The sequence below is a fragment of the Trematomus bernacchii genome, unplaced genomic scaffold (assembly GCF_902827165.1).
Source record: "Trematomus bernacchii unplaced genomic scaffold, fTreBer1.1, whole genome shotgun sequence".
NCBI classification, from domain to species: Eukaryota; Metazoa; Chordata; class Actinopteri; order Perciformes; family Nototheniidae; genus Trematomus; species Trematomus bernacchii.
Genome location: NW_022987869.1, coordinates 6,459,610 through 6,485,039, shown reverse-complemented (window position 1 = coordinate 6,485,039; position 25,430 = coordinate 6,459,610). Strand labels below are relative to the sequence as shown.

The following is a 25,430-nucleotide window of genomic DNA, read 5'->3' as shown; positions in this document are numbered from 1 at the left end:
TTATTAACACGTGAATACTACTGGGTAATATCTGTTTACAAAGAACCCTTATCATGTTTAAAACAAAGATACATAGTTCCAAGATAACTTATCCCTTTAGATACATGTGTTGATGCAAACTGCTTGGCTCTGTTTTCAGAAGAATTGTCATGCTACAAACAAATGTATTTACCAGATTGTCCTTAAAGTTCCTCTCCAAAGCTGTAGTGATTGGTTGTCCAAACCAATTAAAAAGTTCAGCTATTATTGAGACAATTAAGGAGTTTAAGGTATTTTCTGGAGATAAAGGTCAATAATGGAAAATCCTTAAAGTTACCACAATTTAAAATGCTCAGATTTAGCACACGTTCATTTCCAGTTAGCTTTTAATGGGTTCAGGCATTATTTCTTCTTTTCAATTACATTTTTATTTAGATCCAGTTGTGAATAATACTGTGATTTCTATTAAGATAGACCCTTAAAACCCTCTTTTAATCTTAGATAAACAACAAAAGCACATAATACACTCAATGTGAACTCAACAGTCTTTATTAATGCACATTATTAATCACTAGATGTTTGTCTTTACACATTAATGTGTGTTCCATCCTTTTCATTTTTGATTTCAAAATTCATTACATATAAAGATTTAAACATTTCGATTTTTTGTGATTAAAGCAATACCAATCAAAGAACAAATCAGAGATCTTGGGAGGCTGTGGCGCAGTGGGCTAGTACGTTGGTGGTCGGATCAGGGGAGCTCAGGTTCAAACCCCACTGCAGTCAGCATGTCGTTGTGTCCCTGGGCAATACACTTAGCCCCAAATTGCTCCTGTGGGGATTGCCCACAGTATTGAGTATGTAAGTCGCTTTGGATAAAAGTGTCATGTAATGTAGTGTAATAAAGATTTAAACATTTTGATTTGTTGTGATAAAAGCAATAGCAATCAAAGAACAAATCAGAGATCTTGGTTCTAGACAATGTGTGACATTTGTTTAGTATTTGGTCAAAACACACAATCCTAGAAATAACTGATATAACTATAAATCACACCTAACAAATACATCAGAAACTGAAGATTAGCAAGGAGGTTCTGTAAATCTGCTGCTGTCCAGCATCAGAAGGTCAGACTCTCTCATGCAAAACATCTCAGTTGTTAGGTATTACCTAAAAAAAGGAATCTATGAAATTGTACATTTAGATTTCTTTTTCTCTGCTTCCTCTCTGGCCCTCCTGTCCTCCTCTTGTCTTAATCTCCTACTATTCTCATCCAATTGTCTTCTCTGAGCCTCTCTCAGCTTCTCCTCCTTTTCCATTACTCTCCTCCTCTCCTCATCCAATTCTCTTCTCTGAGCTTCTCTCAGTTGTTCCTCATCTTCTCTGTCTATCCTCCTCTCCTCCTCTATTTCTCTTCTCTCAGCTTCTCTCAGTTGTTCCTCATCTATTCTGTCTCTCCTCCTCTCCTCCTCTATTTCTCTTCTCTCAGCTTCTCTCAGATTTTCATCTTCTCTCATTCTCTTCCTCCCCTCCTCCATTTCTGTTTTGTTACATTCTCTCAGCCTTTGCTCATCTTCTCTCATTCTCCTCCTGTCCTCCTCCATTTCTATTTTGCGAGCTTCTCTCAGCCTTTCCTCCTCTTCTCTCATTCTCTTCCTGTCCTCCTCCATTTCTATTTTGCGAGCTTCTATCAGCCTGTCATCCTCTTCTCTCATTCTCCTCCTGTCCTCCTCCATTTTTATTTCATGAGCTTCTATCTGCCTTACTAACCTCTCACTATCCTCTTTGATTTTCTTAAATTGTTCCTCATGCTTTTTCTCTAATCTTTGTTCCATTTCCTCTTCCTGTTTGCGTATTTCTTCTTCTCTCTCTTCAAGGATTCTCTGTTTCTCCTCTATTATGGCCTTCTCTGCCGCCTGGAACATTGCACTGGTGTAATGGCTTCCTCCGTTCTTCTCTGTTATCTTTCTGATCTTGTCGAGCAGCTCTCTGACCTGAGAACGATCCTTCACCTTATTATTGAAGACGTGGTACTGGCCGTTACATCTGTCCACAAGTTCCTGCAGCTCTTCACTTTCCTTCAAGAACTCTTCGATAGGTGCTCCTTCGAGCTGGTCACTGTGAGTAAAGAGAACCATGCTGTATTTGTCTGCATCTCCTCCAAAGATTTGCTGAATCTTCTTCACTGTCTGCTTTTCTTCATCTGTGAATCTGCCCAGTCTGATGACAACCAGGAAGACATGGGGTCCAGGAGAAGCAAAAGAAATGCTCTGGCCAACATCGTTTTTGGTCTTCTCTTCATCAATCTTGGTGTCAAACAGACCAGGAGTGTCAATAACCTTAACGTTCTGTCCATCAACTTCACCAAATGCATTAGAACAGTTTACAGTCAGAGATTTAGGAGAGAACTTTGATTTAAAGGACTCTTTTCCCAGAATGGTGTTTCCTGTGGCGCTCTTCCCAACTCCGGTCTTCCCCACCATCACAATCCGGAGTACATCGTTATTGTACGTGTTTGATTCTGATCGGAGGGCTGAAAACAATTAAGAAATATTTAGCAATCTAGGTATTTATAAAATGGTTAAACTACAACATGAACAATGTTGACAGTGAGGGGGGTGGGCTCAAGATGGTTTAATAATCTAAAACATGTCTAGAAGCTATGTCATTCAATTGATATTTTTTATTTATTCCTGTAGACGCTAGTGTTACCATAGAAAGCATTTGTGAGGTGAATGGCAGGTTTGGTGATAAAGGCAAACTGTAAAAAAAAGTTTTTCCCCAAAAAATGTAACAGTTTTTTTATTGTATTTCATAATTACAGGAAATCATATTAGAATTACAAGAATAAACGGTTTACTGAAATGTGTGATGTATTTGAACTCAAACTGTAGAAATGGAACACATTATTTCTCTGTTTTATAGCAGTTTTTAAATGCGAATTTAACAAAACTAACCGTAAAAATAAATGATTTTCTGTTGGCAAAATTAGCTGCATTTTCTGTAATTTTACTAAAAAATACTTTTGTTATGGCTATTGTATAGTATTGACTATCCCATTATAGTAAAACAACTACATTTTAACACATTTTTGACTTGTATTACTTTGAGGATTGAATTGTTAAATATGTGAATTTCAGGATTAACCATAGAGTTAAATACACAAAGAAAAACAGACTGTTGGGTGTGAATTCCTACCAGAGCACAGTACAGATATAAAATGATGCTATAACCCACAAGTAACAGACGTGTGGGTTATATAGGAGACATTTGTCTATGCCATCATAAATCTATAAACTAGCTAAATAAAATAGCTGTCAGCATTCACTGCAGGCAAACCTAATGTGACCATTCACTTGTGATTTCTAAGTAGAAGAAGAAGAAGAAGAAGAAGAAGATAAACTTTATTAATCCCTCAGAGGGAAATGTCTTCACCCACTCTGTTGTGTTTAAACACATTACACACACAGGGAGGATATACAAGCACTAACAGACAGAGTTCGGTGCATTCACAACCCAAGTAACATTGACCTGCTGATGTCTTTCAACACAAAAAAAAGAGGAAGTAGCTTTTAGAAATGTATCAATGGACTAAAATGTGTGACTTTAAAGGTCCCATGTCATGGCCATTTCTATTGATCATAATTCCATAATTGAGGTCTACTAGAATAGATTTACATTGTTCAATTTTCCAAAATCACATTGGTTTCTCATACAGCATCTCTGTATAGTATGTGTATTCACTCTCTGTCCTACACGCCTTGTTGGAGCTCCTGACCCCCCCTCCCTATGAGCCCACTGTGCTCTGATTGGTCAGCTCGCCCACTCTGTTCTGATGAGTTCACCCACAGTGGAACGTCAGTGATTATGTGTTACAATGGCGTTTGTTAGCAACCAGAAAATGACACCAGCAGTGGCGGCTGGTGGAAAATATTTTAGGTGGGGCTAACATTTTTTGAGAAAAGACCCCTTAAATTATGACTTCTGGTGATGTTAGAGGGGGGAGGACAATTTGAGGCTTAAAAATATGAGAAGACTGATCAATACCTCCATAACTTCAGTGTGGTTAGCTATGAATCTTCCAAAACCTCCAAACACCTTGTCCTGGACATAGTTTCTACAGCATAAACTGTGCAACAGTACAGTAGGCCCACACAAACTGCAGAACACCGGGGCTTTGGGAACACTGATTTAATTCCCATTTAACCTGTTAAGGGGCTTTTTTCCCCCGTTTTTTTTCCTCACAAAACTGTGTCTCAGGGCTTCTTAAAATGTAATAAACTATTCATGTGTCCTACTCAGAGGAAACGCAGCTAACTGATGATATGAACCATGTTTACCGAAACAATACACAAGTCTCACAAGAAGCGTCTAAATGAGCCCTGAGCGAAAAAATGCTAACGCACTCTAGGTATAAATCAATCGATATACTTATCGGATATGCACAAACAAGCTTACAAACTGAGATTCCACATATTCTAGAAATATAAGTATCATCACTGAGCGATCAGAACTCGCGACAGGGGAAGCGAATACAGACATCACACAACGTAGCTTTAGGTAACAAAACACGGAGATATGCTCACCTTTTGCAGAATAACAATTCTGATCAAAAACGAGAAAAACGCATCTGAAGGTTAATCAATAGGTTAATCCAATGTGTCTGTCACTTTGAAAAATGATTGATGATCCATAATTCCATTTTTATGTCAAAAACGGAGTTTTCATTAGCTGCTAATGGTAGCTTCCAGAGTGTATGACAGCTTCCTGTTTTGTCTCCTTGGATACGAGTCCAAACAACTCACAGACTGCACCGGGCGCTCACGGAGGAGCCCTGTGACCATCAGATTTGACGACGCTGATTGGCTGAAATTATGTTTCGGCGGCATAGTTTAAAGATAGCAACAGTTGGCTTCTGCTGCACTTGCTGCACTCTCGTCTGGGCGCTGTGCATAGCGCCCAGACGAGAGAGAGTAATGATACACGGGCAAGGCCAGGCAGGAAACATGTGACTTATCAGTAACTTTAGACATCGTAACACAATTTTAAACGAGATTTTATTGTAGATTATACATTTTACTGATACCAATTATATAATATTTACCTTGTTTATTAAAAATAAAAATAAAAATAAAATATATATTTTTTAGTTTTTTTAATTTTTAATGTGGGAAGAGGGGGGGGCGGCGCCCCTAGCGCCCCTATGGGCCGGCCGCCACTGGACACCAGTAATGACAAACAGATGAGAATGCTGCGTGGGGTCTGAGTGCCGTGTTGGCGGGACGTTGCGCGGCTCGCTGCCATGAGGAGCGGACAGTGTGAGCTGTATTACTGGTGTCGTTTTCCTGGTTGCTGCGTGGGGTCTGCGAGACAGCGAGACATTGCGAAACTCAGCCTGAACTCAGCCTGAGCAGTGGACGTGGGAAGGGGGGGTGCTGAGGGGGCTGCAGCACCCCCATCTGCGAGGCTCCGCACCCCCCCCGCACCCCCAAACGCGTGTTTATGTATATCTATGTACAGAGAGACCACGCAGTAAGCACGCAGGAGGTGAAGAACACGGCACGCGAGGAGAGGAAGCAGCACTTTGAGAGGTAACGGTAAAAACTATTTATCAACGGATTCAAAACACTCAAGACTTAAAACATTGCAAACGTCAAAGTCCTAACTATGGTATACATTTTGATAAACGACCGAAAACAAAGTAATGTTAGCTAGGTAGCAGCTAGCTATCTACGGTAGCAGCTAGCTACCCTGCTGTGAAAGTGAGTTGTTCAATGCCATGCAAGGTGTTTTTTTTTTTAATGGTGCGCAAGATGTATGCTGGAGTGGCTGAGCGTGATGTGCAGTGAATGTGAGTTACTTTTTCGCAATATTATTTAATAAATAGTTTAGCTAGCTAACTAGCATACATTGTCACTAACTCCTAATGTTAGCTTAATCCTTAGTTTTATAATAGATTTATTCGTGGGCATAATGTTACACAACTTCACATTATCCATATATTTTAGATCCTATGTTAAGGCTATAAACAGAGGTGGGAGAAGTACTCAGATCTTGTACTTGAATAAGAGTAGAAGTACTCAGGTCTTATACTTGAGTATTAGTAGAAGTACCAGAGTGTAGGAATACTATGTTGACTTGCAAGTAAAAGTCCTGCATTCTAAATGTTACTCAAGTTAAAGTAGAAACAGTTTTATCATCAAAATATAGTTAAAGTACCAAAAGTAGGAGTAGTCATTGTGCAGAAGTACTTATGGGGCAGAAGTACTAAGTCGAAAAACATTATCAATACTCTAGTAAAGTAAAGAACAAATACCTCAAAAGTGTAACTAAGTACAGTACTTGAGTAAATGTACTTAGTTACTTTACACCTCTGGCTATAAAGATATAAAGACAAAGTCTTGCAAAGATGCTTGAAAGGACAGTGCTGCTAAAATTATAAACTGACTGCTTCACATTTAAAATAAATGCATAAATATATTCTATTAGATGTGACTCTTTCATGTTGTTGTTATTATTACCACTGCTTCTTTAGTTATTTAGTGGGAATGCTGTTAACAGCATTCCAACTATCTGTTCTTCTACGCACAAAATTCTTTATTATTATTCCGCCCGTTATTTTGCCGGTCTTCTTCTCCCGCATTGAACATCGCAGAAATTCCGTTCAAACATCAAAACGTTCAGCTCGGTCAGGAATCGATGGCTATTACTTTTCTCATTCATAACTTTCATAATTCCAGAGATACATCCCATAATTCATCACATTTTTAACCATTGAAGTCAATGGAGAAATTCTTCACACTTCAACAAATCTTCATGCGACTTCAACTGCTAACTCATTCATACTTTCACTCATTCCAACTTTAAAATGTTAAACATCTTTCCGACATTATTCGTGTAACACAACTTTTAAATCTGATTCTTACTTTTAGAGATATTAAACATTGTTCAGACCTTGGTAAAGAGGCTTTCTTCAGATTTTAACATTAACTAGAGTGCGTGATGTCACAGCTAGAGTGTAGGAAATCTTGAAATTTGTCTTCATATTTTTTTTTAAACTGCCATAATTCCCAAACCCTACATTCTTGAGACATAATTTTTCATGACAAACGTCATCCTATACTGCTGTGCTGAGGAGGTTTTGCACCGGGGATAACGCGGAGAGACCGGAGCGCCTCCACGTTTCGGGCCTGCTTGCGCGCCTATCCGGATGCTGTGCTGGTCTGGGAAAATGGCCCCTATCGTGATTCTGCTATGCCTGTTAGCTATTTTGGACAATGAGAAGTTCTCTCGTCATCCTGAGAAGTCGACTGGATTCAGGTCTGTTCTACCTCCCGCAGTGGACATCCCCTGTAAAGGTTCGGATGTGTTACACAAACAATTACCGGATGCCTTGTCACAGACAATCTGCTCGACAAAATATGTTTGTCTTTTTTGTTGATGATGGTTCTTCAGGACTGCTTCTTAAGCTCAAATCACACTCTTGCAGACTTTTCCGGTGATTCTAAAGTAGATGACAATGTATGTGTGTCGTTTAAGAGGAAAAGATGCCTGTTTTTTTTGTTGTTATTACTGTCAGGAAATGTACAACCTAACCCTGGTCCGCCCAGTAGTAGTAGTCAGATCGCTACTCCTGCTGATTTTAAATCTAGATCTGGGTTGGGTTTCATCCATTTGAATGTGCGCAGTCTGTTAGGTAAACTAGATTTTGTCCGCATTTGGGCAAGCTCGACTGACGCTGACGTCATTGTTTTATCAGAAACATGGCTAAATAAATCTATTTTGGCCTCTGACATATCCTTAAATGGTTATAATATGTATCGTTCCGACCGGCCTAATAAAGGTGGTGGCGTTGCCATCTATGTTAAGAATAAGTTCAGTGTAACCACATTAGTTTCCAAATCTATCAGTAAGCAATTCGAATTTTTAGAAGTGGCAAAGGGGCAACAGGTCATGGTGGTGGGCTGTTACAGACCCCCCTCAGCTGTCAAGGACTCCTTGTCTTCGCTAGCAAATCTTTTATCTAAACTTGACTACAAGGAAATAGTGCTGCTTGGAGATTTTAACTGGGACTGGTTAACTGCAGTATCAGAGGATTTTAAAAACCTTTGTATCTCTTTAAATGTTACTCAGATTGTTGACAGTCCTACTCGCCCTAACATTAAGTCCCCTAATAAATCCTCCCTAATTGATCTCATTCTAACTAATGTTCCCTATAAATACTCATCTGTGGGAGTATTTGCGAATGATGTGATTGATCACTGTGTTGCAGCCACAATTAGGGACACTAAGGTCCAAAAGGTTAAACATCGTATTATTATTAAGAGAGACATAAAACATTTTGTGGAGCAGGGTTTTGTACATGATCTGTTTGGGTTTGAATAGGGATTCAGGTAGGACTGTATAGGGCACACTGGGCTCACAGGGAGGGGTGGCAGGAGCTCCAACAAGCCGTTTAGGACAGAGAGTGAATACCAGTGAATACACATACTTTACAGAGATGCTGTATGAGAAACCAATGTGAGTTTGGAAAATTGCACAGCATAAATCTATTTTAGTAGACCTCAACAATGGAATTATGATCAGTAGAAATGGCCATGACATGGGATCTTTAAACAAATCATTATGTTGTACAAAACAACCAAAAAGAAATAACTAATTCAAATAATAACACAGGTCCTGCTCAGAACCATTCAGGATTTGGTTTCTAAATAAGAGTTTCAGTTTAGATAAAGTTGCACGGTATTTCAGCTCATCATTACAGTTATTCCACAGATGAACACCTTCTGTTGTGATGCAATGAAGTTTGGAATTTGTTCGTATAAATGCAGTTTCCTCTCAACATGTTTTCTCTCTGTGTGAAAAGTCCCTGGACATTATGAGGTAATTGTTCCGCAGGCTGAGGAGGTTCAACATGGACTCCAGGATACTCTGCATCTTCTACCGGTGCACCATAGAGAGGATCCTGACTGGCTGCATCATGGCCTGGTACGGCAGTGCAATCATATTCCATTTACTTGCACTATTTTGTCTGTTTTATTTGTTCTATGTTCTATATATATGTTGCACTGTTGGAGGAGCCTGTGACTTCAGTTTTTCATTGACATATCTGCACTGAAGCTAAGCTACAAATGACAATAAAGCCTTGAATCTTGAATTTACGGCATTTTTTCTAAATAACAACAGTAATCTTCTGTCGTTAAGCTTTTTTTTATCATTTAAAAAAATATGTATTCTGTTTTTTTTAGAGGTGTATGACTGAAAAAGATTTCATGGAATTATAAAAACCTTTCTTGTAAAATTACAGATTTCTTTGGCAAACAACGTGATAGTTTATGTAAACTAAGGCTTTTGCAAAGTAAAATGACTTTCTTTTCTTTGTGTTTTACTTGTAAATGGTCTTAGATATACGGTACTCTTTCGTAATAATAAAAGTAATTTTCCGTATTTTAGCTTTTCTTTATCATTTTTTAAAGATAATTATTCAGTTTTTTAGAGGTTTATGACTCTATTCTAACAAATAATATATGTTAAAAGAAAAATATTTCATGTAAAATTACAGTAATAGAGGCTACTTGTGGTAAGGTAAGTTACTGTTTTTTTACATGTCATCTTTTACAGTGTAGTTAGTCTGTCAATGTCAAGTGATGCACGTTGAAGGGACCGTGTTTGTTTTTTCTTTACCGGAGCAAGAGAGAGGCAGCATGATGAACAAAAATACTGGAAATTAAAATCAAACTAAATGGTAATCTTGCCTGGATGTTTGACTTCTTAACTGCCTGTGTACAACCTGAACTGAAATGGTGCAGCAGTGGCCTCTAGCTGTACATTTTTTTGAATGAGAAAACCTTTTTTATAAATAGTCACCACAACATGTTTAGGTTCATACTTCTACAAATTACCCCATTTTGTGCCTAAAACTTTTAAGGGTATAAGTTGCCTTTAGTTATAATCAGGAGCCCAAAGACACTTCTGACTGGCTACCCCTAAATATTCGTATTATTCTTAGTAAGTTTCATGTAGTCTTGCGAAGAATGTAATACAAGCAAGTAAAAGCAGTCTCGCATTCGCAAAATCATCCAGGCTCTTAAAATGGTTGGAATTTAAGAAATATTAATTTTGTATTAACTGTTTTGATCTGTTCATTAATAGGAAATATATCAAGGTACCTATCCATCTATAAATCTGTATTTGGATAAGTTGCAATCATCATTAACAATACAATTGATTCACTTACCAAGTTGGGCATGTTTGCTGTCCATAGTTGGTTATGGAGGGAGGAGCTGGTCTGCTGCTGAGCTGAAGAAGTGAAGTTAGTCTGCAGCAACACTTCCTTAAATACAGACTTTATGTAACAAACCACACCCACACACACTGCTGACATCACAGTCGAAAGTCCAGGTATGATCGGATGATTTATACAGATGTAGCACCTCATTTCAGACGCCCCTACCGATGTGGGGCCGTGATGGGCACGGCGTGGGCCCTCGCTGAAAGGAAAACCCCCCGCATGAATTGATACACCCCCTTGATAAATTATAAGGAAACCAGCTGCAATGGATCATGGATCCACCAGGGGGAACAGTGATTAAAAAGCTGACACACTGGAACTCATGTGACATAAACAGCTGATAGATATAGCGGATCTTTGTTAAGATCCATATGTCACGGATAGGATCATATTCTGTGCTAAATAAGAGACATGTAGTCATTTACAAAACATCACCTTGTTTTTATTGAACAAAATAATGTTGTGATATCAGCCCTTAATGTTCTTTACATATCAGCATTCACCCGTTCACACACAATCATAGTTTCACGGCTGTTTTTTTTCTCAGCTCTTCAATGATCGTTGGAATTTGTTGATTCACGCCCTTTATTGTTCTGTTTTTAGCACAGCTTGAATATCCAGTCCAGCTGCATGTTCATTGTTCATTTAGATAACTATAAACAGCAAACCTGGTTCACCCTCCCATCAGCATTTAAAATAAATGCCACCTGTTCTTTAAAATGCCACCACAAGTGCCCATACAGAGCAGTAGTTGTAGTTGTAGCTCGTAGTGTGTGTTTGCAACATGAGGTAAAATAGATATGTTTAAAGATGTTGTGTAAGCTTTCAAATCATTTCTGAGTTACTGTACTTTTAAATAAAACAACACTAGAATACAGAGTTTTTTAATAATCTGAAAAGAAACACTGTACCACGGGCCTTCTGCCAACTTCGTGGGTGGATGTACAAGGCAAGGCAAGGCACATTTATTTATATAGCACCTTTCAACACAAGGCAATTGGGCAATTGGGCTGTAAAAAATGAAAGACATTAAGAGCATTAAGAAACATATTATGAAATGGCATTTAAAAACACTAATTTAAAAGCAAAGATAATAAAACATGAATAACTCATGAATTAAAGTTACAGTGCAGTGTAAGATGTGAATAGTTCAATTAAAAGCAACGGCAAAAAGAAAAAGTCTTCAGCCTGGATTTAAAAGTAGTCAGAGTTGCAGCGGACCTGCAGGTTTCTGGGAGTTTGTTCCAGATATTTGGAGCATGATAACTGAACTTCTCCATGTTTAGTTCTGACTCTGGGGACAGAAAGCAGACCAGAAGACCTGAGAGATCTGGATGGTTCATAATTTAGCTGGAGGTCAGAAATGTGTTTTGGGCCTAAACCATGCAATGCTTTATAAACCAGCAGCAGTATTTTTGAAATAAATGTCTTGGACACACAGGAAGCCAGTGTAAAGACTTCAGAACTGGAGTGATGTGATCCACTTTCTTAGTGTTAGTGAGGACTCGAGCAGCGGCGTTCTGAATTAGCTGCAGCTTTCTAATAGATTTAGTTGTGAGACCCGTGAAGACACCATTACAATAGTCGAGTCTACTGAAGATAAAAGCATGGACAAGTCTTTCCAAATCCTGCTGTGACATTATTCTTTTAATCCTCGATATATTCTTAAAGTGATAGTAGGCTGACTTACAGTAGTAACTGTTTTAATGTGACTGTTGAAACTCAGGTCAGAGTCCATGACTACACCTAGATTTCTGGCTTTATCTGTTGTTTTGAACATTGCATACTGAAGCTCAGCGCTGACTTTTTACCTCCGTTTTATCTTTATTTAATTCGAGAAAGTTCTGACACATCCAATCATTGATTTGTTTAACGCACTTTCTCAATGCTTGAATTGGAGCATAGTCTCCTGGTGAAATGGTTATGTAAATGTGGGTGTCATCAGCATAGCTATGGTAACTTATTTTGTTGTTTTTCATTATTTGAGCCAGTGGTAGCATGTAGATGTTAAAGAGAAGAGGCCCCAGGATGGAGCCTTGAGGAACCCCACATGTCATATTTGTCAACTCAGATGTGTAGTTACCTATAGAAACAACGTTTTTTCTGTCCTTTAACCTCTTACGCACCGCTCCCCCGGTACAGGAAACAACGTCTAAGGAATCTTAATATTTAATAAACTATGAATGTTTTTATATCCATGTAACGGGAAGAAACTCAGCTAACTGATCTTTTTAATTTTCTTTTCCAAAAAAACCCCACAATGCTAACACTCAGCCTCTGAATTAGCCACGAGCGAAAAAATGCTAACCTATCACTGCACCTAAACTCACTCATAACTCCCTTATTACTTATCCTAGATGCACAGCCATCCCGTCGATTAGCATCGTCTGGAGACACAGAATCGATGGGTGCCCACCTCAACACTCAGTGATAAACATTTGCGATTCTATAAACGACAACGTACATCAAAACATGTGGCGCTAGGTAGCTACAAACGCTAACATGGCTTACCTTGGTCAAAACTGGTCTTCAATGGCATTAAAACGATAAAGAAACAATGCTGCAGTTAATCCATAGGTTAATCCAATGTGTCTATGTCCTCTTTGAAATGATTTCTGATAATTCATAAGCAATAAAACTGCTTTTTCGTTTCCAGATGTCAGAGCGAGAGATTGCTTCACTCTGGTGCAAGCCCCCACCGTTTGTTTTCACAATGAGTGTGTGTGGGGGACTCCCCCTTCGATTCTATTGGCTCTAACGGTCAGAAAGAGGTGTCAACCATCAAAATCGACCAATGGGTTCCCAGAGATATGAAAAAAAAAACATTTTCACCCAAATCTCCTCAGAGGTGGAGTGTTTTTGGCTAAACCTCTCAAAAAGGTCAAATGTCACTTGTTTTGCATCAATCTTGATACAGGGTACTTATTATATGTTGTACTTTGGATTCCTAAAGCTTTTAGTCTACTAACCTATCATCCAAGGGTAGTTTTCACTATAAGTAAAAAAGAATTTTTGGACGGACACTATCATTTACAGTTATATCTCTCACAGGCTCCGCCCTCTACTGGACTCTATGGGTACTACCTTATCCTGCGTGCATTCTCCCACTGAGACTTCTATAGACGTAGCCGGCCTAGGGCGGGCCTACTTGAATGCGCGTGCATCACACCGTATAAAAGGAGGCCTCGCCTCCTGACTATCATCCTTTTCTCTTCAGCAGCGGAAGTGATTCCACGAGCTTCGAGACGATTGAGAAAGAGAGAGTAAAGTGTAGGACCTGCCCGAAATGCCCGAATCTAATTACCCTTCTGCTTCTCGTCCTTGGGGCCTGACCACGCGGTGGGTAATATGGGCCCGACGCCGACATGCCCAGACTGCCAGATGATCCCGCGGCTCACACGAGAGCATCGTGGGCAGCACTTCCTGGCGAGGGCTACCCCGCAGGAGGAGTCGGAGGATCTGGAGCTCGACGTCGTGGACGTAGGCGATTCGGGGAGCGAGGTGACGTCGTCCCGGTTCTCCCTTCCATGGGACCAGGCGGGCTTGGTTGCGATGGAGGACGAGGACGACGCCTCGCTGACCGGAGGTCCAACTCTCAGGTCTGCGCGGATCGATTTCCCGGCGGTGATGACTCTGGCGGCGGAGCATGTAGGCTTACCGCTCCCCCCACTGCTGCCACCGAGGCCTGTAAACCGCCTGAGATTTACGGCCCGGTGCGTCCGGCGCAGCTGACCTTCGCTTTGGCCCAGCTGCCAGAGGTATGGCGGTGTGTGGAGGCGACATGGCAGCAGCCATTAAAAACGAAGGCCCCGATAGCCGCCATGGTGGGTATCGTTAAGGTGGTGGATCGTTCAGACACGACATGTCCAGGTGTGCCCCCCCACCCCTCGATGAGAGCCTGGCGGCCCATCTGCTTCCGCGGCTGGTTGGGCGGAGGGTAAACGTCCTCTGCCCCCGCTGCCCCGGGACCGAGACACCTGGAATATCTGGATAAGTTGTTCAAGCTTGGTAGGCAGATGGCGGCTGCGGCCGATAATCTTGGCCTGTTGGCGTCTTCCTGATCACCCCTCAGGCAGACGCCCCCGCCCTCCCGTCTCAGGACGAGAGCGATTATTCGGACCGCGCTGTTAGTCAGATGAATAATCTGATTTATGGCGTGGCCACCGCAGCAGGGCGGATGATTTCCCTGGCCACAGTGGCGTCTCGTCACGTGTGGCTAGGACTCACGGCCCTTTCTAAGAAGGACCAAGAAGATCTCCTCGGAGCCCCCGTGTCCACGGAGGAGGTCTTTGGGTCGGTCTCCTCGGTCACCCAGCGCTTCAGCCGTCTAGAGGAGGAGAGAGTCCAGCTTAGCCGCATGCTACCGTTGGTTCCTCCTCAGGCCCCGATACGTGTCCCCCCTCGCGTTGCCTTGCAGCGGAGGGAGCGTAATGCGACAGTGAAGCGGAGGGAGAGGCGCCGGCACGGGGGTCCCGTAGCTGCGGCGCCTTCCACCTCTACGGCCCACCCCGTGGCACCGGCATACCGGCAGTCACGGGGAAGGGCTGCCCGACCGAGGCAGGCTCCGCAACAGCAGAGAGCACCCGGGTGGGGAGCTCCATCTTCGCGGAGTTGTCTAGCGGGGGGAGGTAGCGCCTCGGTGGGGGGAGAGATTCCCTCTACCGGGGACGCGAGGGCGAATCCCGCCTCCTCCCTGTTTAATGCCCAGATCCCCGTTAAGACCTTTAAAAATAAAGATGGTGTTGATCTGTATCCAAGTCTGAGTGTCCTTTGTTTCCACAATACACTTGCACATATTGATGAATGTACAAATTCCCCACTCGCCGCCCCAGCTATAGCTCCCGTTAGGGAGGAGGATAGTGGGAGTGCGCAGATGAGAGTGATAAACCGCAGGCAGCACTGTTATAGTGCGGTGCGGGTACAGGGACATTATGGCCGACGTTTTTCTGTTAGAAAACATTCTATGCCTGAAGCTAAGTCTCCAAATAATGCTGTTTACTATAGTGATAGGGGCTGCATTATAGCAACGCCCGCACTTGTAAAGAGGCGCGTGGCGGTGCGTTCAGGGGCCTTAGTAAAACACACTACGCCTGTAAAAACTCCGGTTGATGCTGTTTTCCATAGTGAGGAAAATAGCATTATGGTGGAGCGTGCGCTCACACGTGAGCGTGCGGCGGTGCGTTCAGGGTCCTCTATAGATAATCGGCCCTTTCTTCTTCGACCCCCCACGGGCAAATCTTCCCTTTACGGGGAGTTTTGCGGCGGAGTGGGTCATCAGAGAGTATCACAGCTTTATAGCTGCGGCCCCACAGCTGAGGGCTTTCCCATTAACACAATGTTATGGGGAATGGAAACTCAGTGTTACGGTTTTGTATTTATGTTTTCATTTTCCACCTTTTGTTTTGAAATGTTTTCCTCCTTGTGTCTTCTCTGTTCCTTCTTCCTGTGTTTGCCTTCCTGTCGTTAGTTTCCCTGGTGTGTCTGATTGTCTGATTGTGTTCACCTGTTGCCCTTGTGTTTCTGCCTCCCTTACCCCAGCTGTGTCTTGTCTTGTGATTACCCCTCTCTGTATTTAGTCTTGTCTTCCCCTGTGTGCCTTGTCGGTTCATTGTCGGTTTTTCCTGTCCCCCTCCTGTTGGCTCTCATTCCTAGTGCTACCCTTGCTATCAGCTTTGTAAATAAAGCTCATTTTTTGTTTCTAGACCTGTTGCCTCTTTTTGTAGTCTGCAGTTGGGTCCTACCTTTTCCACGCTACCTAACAGAATGAACCGACCAGAAATGGACCCAGCAGACAGCTTGTACGAGGTGACGTACAATTTAACATGCTTGAGGAATGACTTTCGATATGCCTCCAGTAGTGAAGAGAGGCAGTCTATCATTTCTACGGCACGCCAAGAAGTAACCTCAAGGCCCTGGTTAAGGGAGTTACTACCCGATTGGATTGAGGACTTTTTTGGTAGCGTTGAGGTCAAACCTGTTTCCCGGCCTGCTAGCTCCAGGCATGCTAGCCTCCTGCCTCCCAGTTCCCGGCCTGGCACCGTACGTCTCGGTGTGTTCCGTCTGGAGTCAGCCCCTGCTTCTTCCCCATTTCCTGCTCCTGTCCAGGAGCCGTTCTCGGGTACTCATCTGGCTTTTGGAGGTCCAAGGAGCCTCCAAAAGGCTCATAAGAGGAGGAGTCGCAAGTCCAGGCTAGCAGCCCGAGCCCCAGAAGCCATGCTTTGGGCTCCAGTACAGGCCCCAGCAGCCATGGTTCCGGCTTCAGTACCAGCCCACACAGCCATGGTTCCGTGCTCCAGTGCCGGCCCACACAGCCATGGTACCGTGCTCCAGTACCATCGCACACAGCCATGGTTCCGTGTTCCGGTTCCGTGCCCAGCAGCCATGGTGCCTGCTCTAGTACCGGCCCACACAGCCATGGTTCCGGCTCCAGAACCGGCCCACACAGCCATGGTTCCAGCCCCAGTTCTGGTCCCAACAGCCATGGTTCCGGCTCCAGAACCGGCCCATACAGCCATGGTCCAGGCCTCTGTTCCGGTCCCAGCAGCCATGGTCCCGACTCCAGTTTCGGCTCCAGTACTGGCTCCCCGGCCCACTCCAGCCCCCCGTGTTTTGTCAGTGGTTCGGCCCACTTCAGCCCCCCGTGTTTTGTCAGTGGTTCGGCCCACTCCAGCTCCTCGTCTCCTGTTGGCTCTCCGGCCGACGCCAGCCCCCCGTGTCCTGTTGGCTCTACGGCCGACGCCTACCCCATGTCCTGTACCGTTGGAGGTCCCGCCGACTACTCTTCTGCCGGGGGTCCTGCCAACCCTATGTCCTGTGCCGTTGGAGGTCCCGCCGACTACTCTTCTGCCGGGGGTCTTGCCAACCCTATGTCCTGTCCCGTTGGAGGTCCCGCCGACTACTCTCCTGCCGGGGGTCTTGCCAACTCCATGTCCTGTCCCATTGGGGGTCCCGCCGACTACTCTTCTGCCGGGGGTCCTGCCAACCCTATGTCCTGTGCCGTTGGAGGTCCCGCCGACTACTATTCTGCCGGGGGTCTTGCCAATCCTATGTCCTGTCCCATTGGGGGTCCCACCGACTACTCTTCTGCCGGGGGTTCCGCTGAGGGTCCTGCCAACTCCACGTCCAGTATCGTTGGGGGACCTGCCGACACCTGTTCCGCTGTGGGTCCTGCCAACCCCATGTCCTGTCCCGTTGGGGGTCCCGCCGACTACTGCTCCGCCGGGTTTCCTGCCAACACCAGATCCTGTCCTGTTGGGGGTCCCGCCGACACCTGCTCCGCCAGATTTCCTGCCTACACCATATCCTGTCCTGTTGGGGGTCCCGCCGACACCTGTCCCGCCGGGGGTCCTGCCAGCTCCATGTTCTGTTCTGTTGGGGGTCCCGCCAACACCTGTCCCGCCGGGGGTCCTGCCAACTCTGTGTCCTGTTCCGTTGGGGGTCCAGTCGACACCAGACCTTGCTCCATCCGGGGTCCCATTGACACCAGCCCATGTCATGTTCAGGATCCCGTCTACGCCTGTCCCGTCGGCTCCGGTTCCTGTCCGGCCGATACTGGGTCCTGCCCGTCCTCCGGAGCTGTCCCGTCATGGCCTTCCTGCCCGTCCTCCGGAGTTGTCCCGTCAGCACCTTCCAGCCCGGCCTCCGGAGCTGTCCCGTCAGCGCCTTCCTGCCCGTCCTCCGGAGCTGTCCCGTCGCCGCCTTCTTGTTCGCCCTCGAGCCCGGCCCCCTGAGTGCCGTGGTCTTCGCCGAGCCCGGCCTCCTGAGTTCCCCAGCCGCGGTCTTCGCCCTCGGGCCCGGCCCCCTGACTCTTCCGGCCGCTGCCTTCGCCCTCGAGCCCGGCCCCTTGGGTTCCCCAGCCGTGGTCTTCGCCCTCGGGCCCGGCCTCCTGACTCTTCCGGCCGCTGCCTTCGCTCTCATGCCCGGGCCCCTGAGTTCGCCCGCTGTGGCCTTCACCCCTTTTTGGACTCTGCCTTGCCCCCGGGCCGTCCGCCCGGGACCCCTTCCGGGCCCGTCCTCCGGACCCCCTCCACCCACCCTTTTGGTCCTGGTTGTGCGTCCCTCCTCCGGGCCCCCTCCGCCCACCCTTCTAGAAGCTGCTGGGAGTCCCAGCAGCTTCTACTGAAGCCAGTCCCCAACTCCGGGGACTTCCGGCCGGGGACTCCGGGTGGCAGTATACGCCGTGAAGTTGTTTGCGGCCTGCCAGTAAACCCAAAGCAGAAGAAGACGAAGTGATGTCAGCGGCTCATTTGCGTAATCTTCCCTCAGGGAATTTATTCCGGTGTGAACGCGATCTGTACTAAGTGCCCTTGGGTAATAAGTGCCGGGGCGCTGAGTGCCGGCACTGAGTACGGCAAAGTACTTGGTGTGAATGCGGCTATTGATGCTAATTTAGTGAAACTTTATTATTGTTTTTATATTTTGGCACAGGTAGGTCCAGGCGGACTCAACTTTGGGTACATTTGGTGCCATCAGTGCCATTTGACCTTTCTCAGGTACCACAGTGTTGACTCATTTTATTGAATTGAAATATCACTATAGGTATTCATTCCATTCAAATACAACTGTTTTTGACCTTTTTGAAATATTTAGCAGACCCAGCCAGTTTGAAGGCAACACACTCAAATGAGGTGGTAGTAGGTACTGGGAGTTCTTTAACCAGGATGCCAGCTCGGTGGATAACAGTGTTAGAAATTAAAATCAATGTTTAATAGCATTATTCAGTCTAAAACATATCGTCAGTTTAAAAGCTGTTTTATTGTGGAAAAATCCGGAAGTTCTCAGGAAATCTCAATGCCAAGCTTTTATTCTGAAAATCCTTCATATCCGGACAGTATGTAGAATGTAGCTAACAATGTGTTTTCTGAATAAAATGAAAATGACATGGAGTGTAGCACACCAAAACGTACGGACTTTAACACTACATCTATAGACGTTGAGATATTATTACTGTTGAATATTAAATGAAGGTACAGTTGATCGTAGAGTGTTTACACATACGTGAGTAGCTATGACGTCAGAGGGAGTTACCGTACATGAGAACTGTGCCGTAGAGGTGTTTCTAGGACTTCTAAACTAACTATTACAGCTGTTTATAAGGTATTAAATAGAAAGTCATGACAGAGATAAGGAGGAGAAAAGGCTTAAGGAAGTAGGCAGGGAATACAGAATGTCGAGATCATCGGTTCTCTCACGATGTCGAACCAGCAGATGAGAAGGGAGGTCCCACTATCTGCACAGCGGGAGAGAACGAGAAGAGGATAAAAGAGATGAGAGAGGACAACCCGGTCTCTTTTCCTACGCTGCAGCTCCCTGGAGACATCACCGGCTTTGTCTCTTCCTTACCTATGCTTGTTCTTTAACCTGTTTCACACCATCCCCCCGGTACCGGGCGGATAAACGCGTCATTTGCAGGAAACAACGTCTAAGGAATCTTAATATTGAATAAAACTATGAATGTGTTATATCCATGTAACGGGAAGAAACTCAGCTAACTGATCTTTTTAATTTTTTTTTTCAAAAAAACCCCACAATGCTAGCACTCAGCCTCTGAATTAGCCTCGATCGAAAAAACGGAACCTACAAAGGCACTTAAACTCACTCATAACTCCCTTATTACTTATCCTAGATGCACAGCCAACCACTCCTGGAGACACTGAATCTGTGTAAATAACCTCAACACTCAGTGATAAACATTCGCGACGCTATAAACGAAAGCGTACATCATCACATGTGGAGCTAAGTAGCTAAAAAACGTAAATATGGCTTACCTTGGTCAAAAGTGGTCTTCAATGGCATTAAAACGATAAAAAAACGATGCTGCAGTTAATCCATAGGTTCATCCTATGTGTCTGTGCCTTCTTTGAAATGATTTCTGATAATCCATAAGCAATACAACTGCGTTTTAGTTTCCAAACTCCAGAAGGAGACATTCCTCCACTTTGCTTTCGTTTTGCACACGCGAAGCGCCCACATTTTTTCTTTACAACGTGTGTGGGTGTGTGCCTCCCTCTTCAATTATATTGGCTCTAACGGTCACAAGGGTATGTCAACCAACCAAATCGACCAAGGGGGGCCAGAGATAGGTCAAATCCACCCAAATGACCCCAGAAGTGGGGGTTTTTGGCTAAATCTCTCTAAAAAGGTCAAATTTCACTTGTTTTGCATCAATCTTGATACAGGGTACTTATTATATGTTGTACTTTGGATTCCTAAAGCTTTTAGTCTACTAACCCATCATCCAAGGGTAGTTTTCACTATCTGTAAAAAATAGTTTTTGGACGGACACTATAATTTACAGTTTTTTACTATGTAAAATCTGAATTTTCTTTAAAATAAAAAACATTTATATTGATTCTGACACTTCTACATCCAACGCACAGGTTTATCATTACTTTGAGAACAAAGATTATTAATTTAACCCTTTTAGAAGGGAAGATATGGTCATTTGTTCTGGGAATGTCATTTTCGAGCCTGAGACCTGAAAAACAGGCTCAGAGTGGAACAGGTTAACCACGTTACTTAATGAAAGTACCCATTTGAACCTTTTCAGAGACTCCATTAGTCTCATTATTTTAAGTTTCTTTCCTGGGAGCGAGAAGATCACGATTTATCAACAACTGGCGACACCCGATGTGATAGCAATCTGGGAGAGAAACCGGCTAGTTTCAACGGAGATACTACGACCCACATGACACACAGGGCCCAGATACAAATGGTGAGAAGAAGCCAGTTATATCAAATTCTTCAATAGCTTATTTAGAACCATTTTAGATTTGTGTGTTTTGTGGCGAGCAGGACATCCTGAGAACAGCTGTTAATTTAATCTTAAATATCTAAATTTAAATCACACCACGTGGCGTTGTTTTAGACCAAGCAAGGGTAAGTCTCTATTCTTTTTCTTTGTTCATTAATTAACTGCATGATTATAATGTGTGTGTTTTACAAGCCGGATATATATTAATGTGCTTTTGAGCCGGTATTTATATATTATATTGTGTTTGACGAGTAAAATAGATGGACTCTTCTCGTTTGTATATTCTCAAGATAGATGGTATCTTCTTGAAAGAGAAATAGATGGTATCTTCTCGTTTTTATTAGCAAGTTAAAGATGGACTCTTCTTGTTAAAGAGTTAATTGATGGAATCTTCTCGTTTTTAGTCTCAAGAACAGATGGAATCGTCTTGTTTCATTGTCCCAAATAAGTGAGATGGTCTCTTGTTTAATTGGCGATAAGAGTCTGTGGAAGTCTGAAGTATACTCTTTAATCATTGCGTGTGCATTACGGAAGGAAATGCGGCATTCGGGCGTTAGATAGACGATATTATTCTAATAGTGTTTGACTGGCTTCCCATTTGGTCGTATAATAGCGTGAGAGTTGCTCAGACGACCATAGACTAATAGTTTTGATGGTCTCTAACTATTTGTATTGTTAACTTGTTTAAATTGTTCAGCATATTGAAAGTGTCTTGCTGTTATACTGCTCTGAAGTTTGGCCTGGAATGTGGTTTCTTTGTTGAGATCAACACCTCAGGATTTCAACGCATCAGAGACAGCCATTCTTCTTGCAAAAAACTCTTTGTTCTGCAGGTCAGCATTTGAAATCAGTTGCCATCTTGTTTTGACCTCATGTTGACAAACAAAAACATGGCAGTCGCCATTCTGTGAAATGCAAATTCAGAGGACCAGTTGTTTTTTGAAATCCATTCAGTTTCACTCACATGAGGCTAATTCAATATTCATGACCTCCATAGTGTGTAGAACAAATCATTCTTCTTGAGTCAAAGTTGGAATTAGATATTCCATTTTGCTGAATCAGGTTATCTATACCGTTGGAGTTTGGTCTTTGAAGAAAAGGATTATTGTATTTTCTAAAGCTCAAATCTGATTTTTGAAATATTAGTCCTTGCAAAGGAGTTTTACCTGTTTATGCTTTACTGTGCAAATGTGTGATGGCTGGTTTATGTTTTATTGTTTAATCCTTAAAAATTGTGCTTGCAAATGTGTATTCGCTGGTTTATCCTTTACTGTTTAATCATAAAGTGAATTTCCTTCCCATATCAAAGGTAGTTATTAAGAAAATAAGCTTCTTGTTAAAAAGAAGTCCGTTTTTAGAAGGGCTTCCACGGGTGGAAAAAGCTGAAAAATTACAACAGCGCACTCTGCTGGTTGTACAGAATTGTTGCACAAAATAGGGGTAAAAAAAAAAAAAACGTATAAATACAACACCAATTGATTATAATAATATGCTAAAGTTTACTTTCAAGTGTTATAGATGAACACGCACTTCATCACACATAGATAGAATCACAGGTGGTTCCTGATATTAAGATAAGAAACCTTACATAATAGTCTTTCAACCTAGACTGTAGAATATCTAAACACCACATAATTGAAGTAAACACAGTTTGTGATATTAGCATAATTTCATGCACTTTAGAATACACTATACACAGTAAAGTTAGATTTTTACAAGATTTCTATTTGCATATTTCAAAGCCAAGCCACTGTACAATTTTTATTTTTTATTTAAAAAAAAAAAAAAATCTGATTTTCAAAATTTGCATATTTTTTATTTACTTTATTAATCTTTTAAAAAAAAAAAAAAAAAGAATCCCAGATATTGAAGTTAAGTTCGGATGACATAGGATATTTTTTATCAGGAACGAAGGTACTATTCAGTAGATTAGTGATTCATCTTTGATACATTTAATAACTATATCCAACTACTTAAGAAATATGTCACCAAAAGACACCAAGTTAAGAGCACCCGCAGTGCCAGGCTCAACTGCAGATATTAAGGAGAGAGTACACGTCAGATCAGATGCTACAACACATCCGAATGATAGACAGAAAGTAGGGAATCAAATACAGGAATTGTTGAAACAATGGCAAACACGACGATTGATTCCAGCAGATGATCAACCTGGACCAACGAAAGCCCATAGAAAAGCTATAAGTGCTTATGAGAATGAGAGATACTTACACCAGCAAGAAGCATGGATCAACACCAGACACCCCTTTTGGTATGGACCTGAAAAAAGCGCTATGAACAAAGCTGAAAAAAGAAAAACGACAGTTACAAGTCTGCTACTCCATCTGAAATATGCCAGCCAGGGATTGACAAACAGCATACATGTGTTAGAAGCGGCAGATCTGCAAGTGAAGGAAGACACAGCTGGAATAACAGAAGAGGCTCCAGTTATCCAAACTCAAGAGCAGAATCCAAGTCTAACCGAAGTGTCTCTTTCCAACATATCAGAGAACAACCCTTTTCACCAAGCCCCTATAGGAGAAGTATTGGAGTTGGATGGACTCCCCACAGCTACACGTGTCAAAGACTTGGAGTATGAAGTAAGGATGCTATCTGGTGAAGTTAACCAGCTGAAGGAGGAACTCAAAAGAAGAGAGGAAGACGGATCTCAAGACGCTACAACAGTAGCTATAGCTGGAAGACTCAAGAACTGCACAATCCACATGATACCGGTGATAGCAGCTGGAGAAGGAGGATTTCAATACCAACCATGGACTCACAGGGACATGGAAGCATTAGTGTCCAAGCTACCGCCACTCACCAAAGGAGGTCAGAAGTGGGTGAATGATCTGGAGAAGTACACTGTCCAAGACGACCTGTGCTTGGGAGACATGAGGGCACTGCTAAGACGGATAGAAGGAAGACTAAAGGCAAGAGCAGTAGATTTCGAGGCCCAATGCGCCAACTCTCCAGATTACATTTCATTCAACAAAATCAGGTCGAGCTATTGGGCTGCTATTCGTCACATCTACCCGACAGCATGCAGTTTACATGCCCTCACCAGCCTGAAAAAAGGAACGGAGGAAGACATGGATGCCTTCTTGAAGAGATGTGAAGGAGTGTGGGAGGACTGCACTGGAGAACGACATGACGCTTCTCCGGCTGTCGTGATGTTGTGGAAGAATGCGGTCATTAAAGCCCTTCCCAGATCTGTGCAGGCATGCCTGGAAGAGAAGGTGGGATTAGACATTAAACCCATTGAAGAATGGAGACAACATCTCATTCACCACGATATGAAATACCAGACAATAAAGAGAGAACATGATGAAGAAATGAAAGCACTACAACTAAGACTTTTGAGAATACAGGTAGCTGAGGAAGATATCAAAGCTAATAACAAGAAAGCGGCAAGGCAGATGGCGGCTGAGATAGATATTCACATACAGAATCAACGAAGGGGCAGAGGAGGAGGACGTTTTCAATCAACAGCAAGAGGTTCCCAAAGTGAAGGATGCTTCAAATGTGGTCAGCTGACACATTGGTCCAGAGAGTGTCCGCAGAACATTGCACCAAACAACGGCCCTCCACACAGTTACCCCAGGGGAGGTTTCCATGACTACAACAGAGGCAGGGGGTCTCAGGGATGTCAAAGAGGAATAGTATTTCCAAACATGAATGTGTTGAATGTTATTTAACAATAGTGAGTAGCATATTGCATTTAAATATAAATCATCCACAGATTAGTAGAAGAAGATTAAAAAATAGTAGAACATTTAGCAGACTATTTTTCTAATTATGAGAAGGAAAGAGATTACGAGTGATGTTGTTCCCCCACACAGAAAACTATTGTGTTCACACAGCTAGTGAGGTCAAGACAATGGGTTTACGCCCAAAAGATGAAGATGAAAGCCTAGTCCTCGCCCAAGACGGAGAGTCCTTACCAAGTCCTCCTGTTTAAATCGACTGCAGTTCAAGGGGCGAAGATACACCTGATGTGGAGCTGCTGAGACCTGAAAACAGAAACTCAATTCTGCTGTGGTGAAGTCTGGCTACAAAGGGAGGTGTTTCAATAAGATCGCTTGTCTCAAACCAGTGAAGAAGTCAACAAGAACCCAGCAGAACTAGAGAGTGACTGTTAGCGGGAGAACAGTGACAGAGTGACAGAAACTGGCACAACATTTACCAGCCAGTACATAGGATATATGGAGTCAGATTACATTCTCTCATAAACACATTTTTATAATAGGTCTGAAGTTTCTGATTTAAGGCATGAGCTGCCAACTAAATAACATAACACTGAGCTTGGATGAAGAAGTTGTAGGGTTTTTTACAACAGTTTCAAGAATCAGTCTTCATTTATTTATGTTCAAGTGAATTTGCTGATTTATAAAGTAGTGCATAAGGCAATATCT

General features: G+C 43.1%; 1 protein-coding gene across 1 annotated transcript; it reads right to left on the bottom strand.

Moving 5' to 3' along the window:
• Window positions 1-1,161: 1,161 nt before the first annotated feature.
• Window positions 1,162-24,167, bottom strand: LOC117469225 (GTPase IMAP family member 9-like). Its single transcript, XM_034113607.1, has 2 exons — window positions 24,080-24,167; window positions 1,162-2,510 (listed from the first exon to the last, which is right to left on the bottom strand). Exons 1-2 carry the CDS (start codon window positions 24,165-24,167, stop codon window positions 1,162-1,164), a joined length of 1,437 nt encoding a protein of 478 aa, XP_033969498.1.
• Between the last annotated feature and the right edge of the window lie 1,263 nt (window positions 24,168-25,430).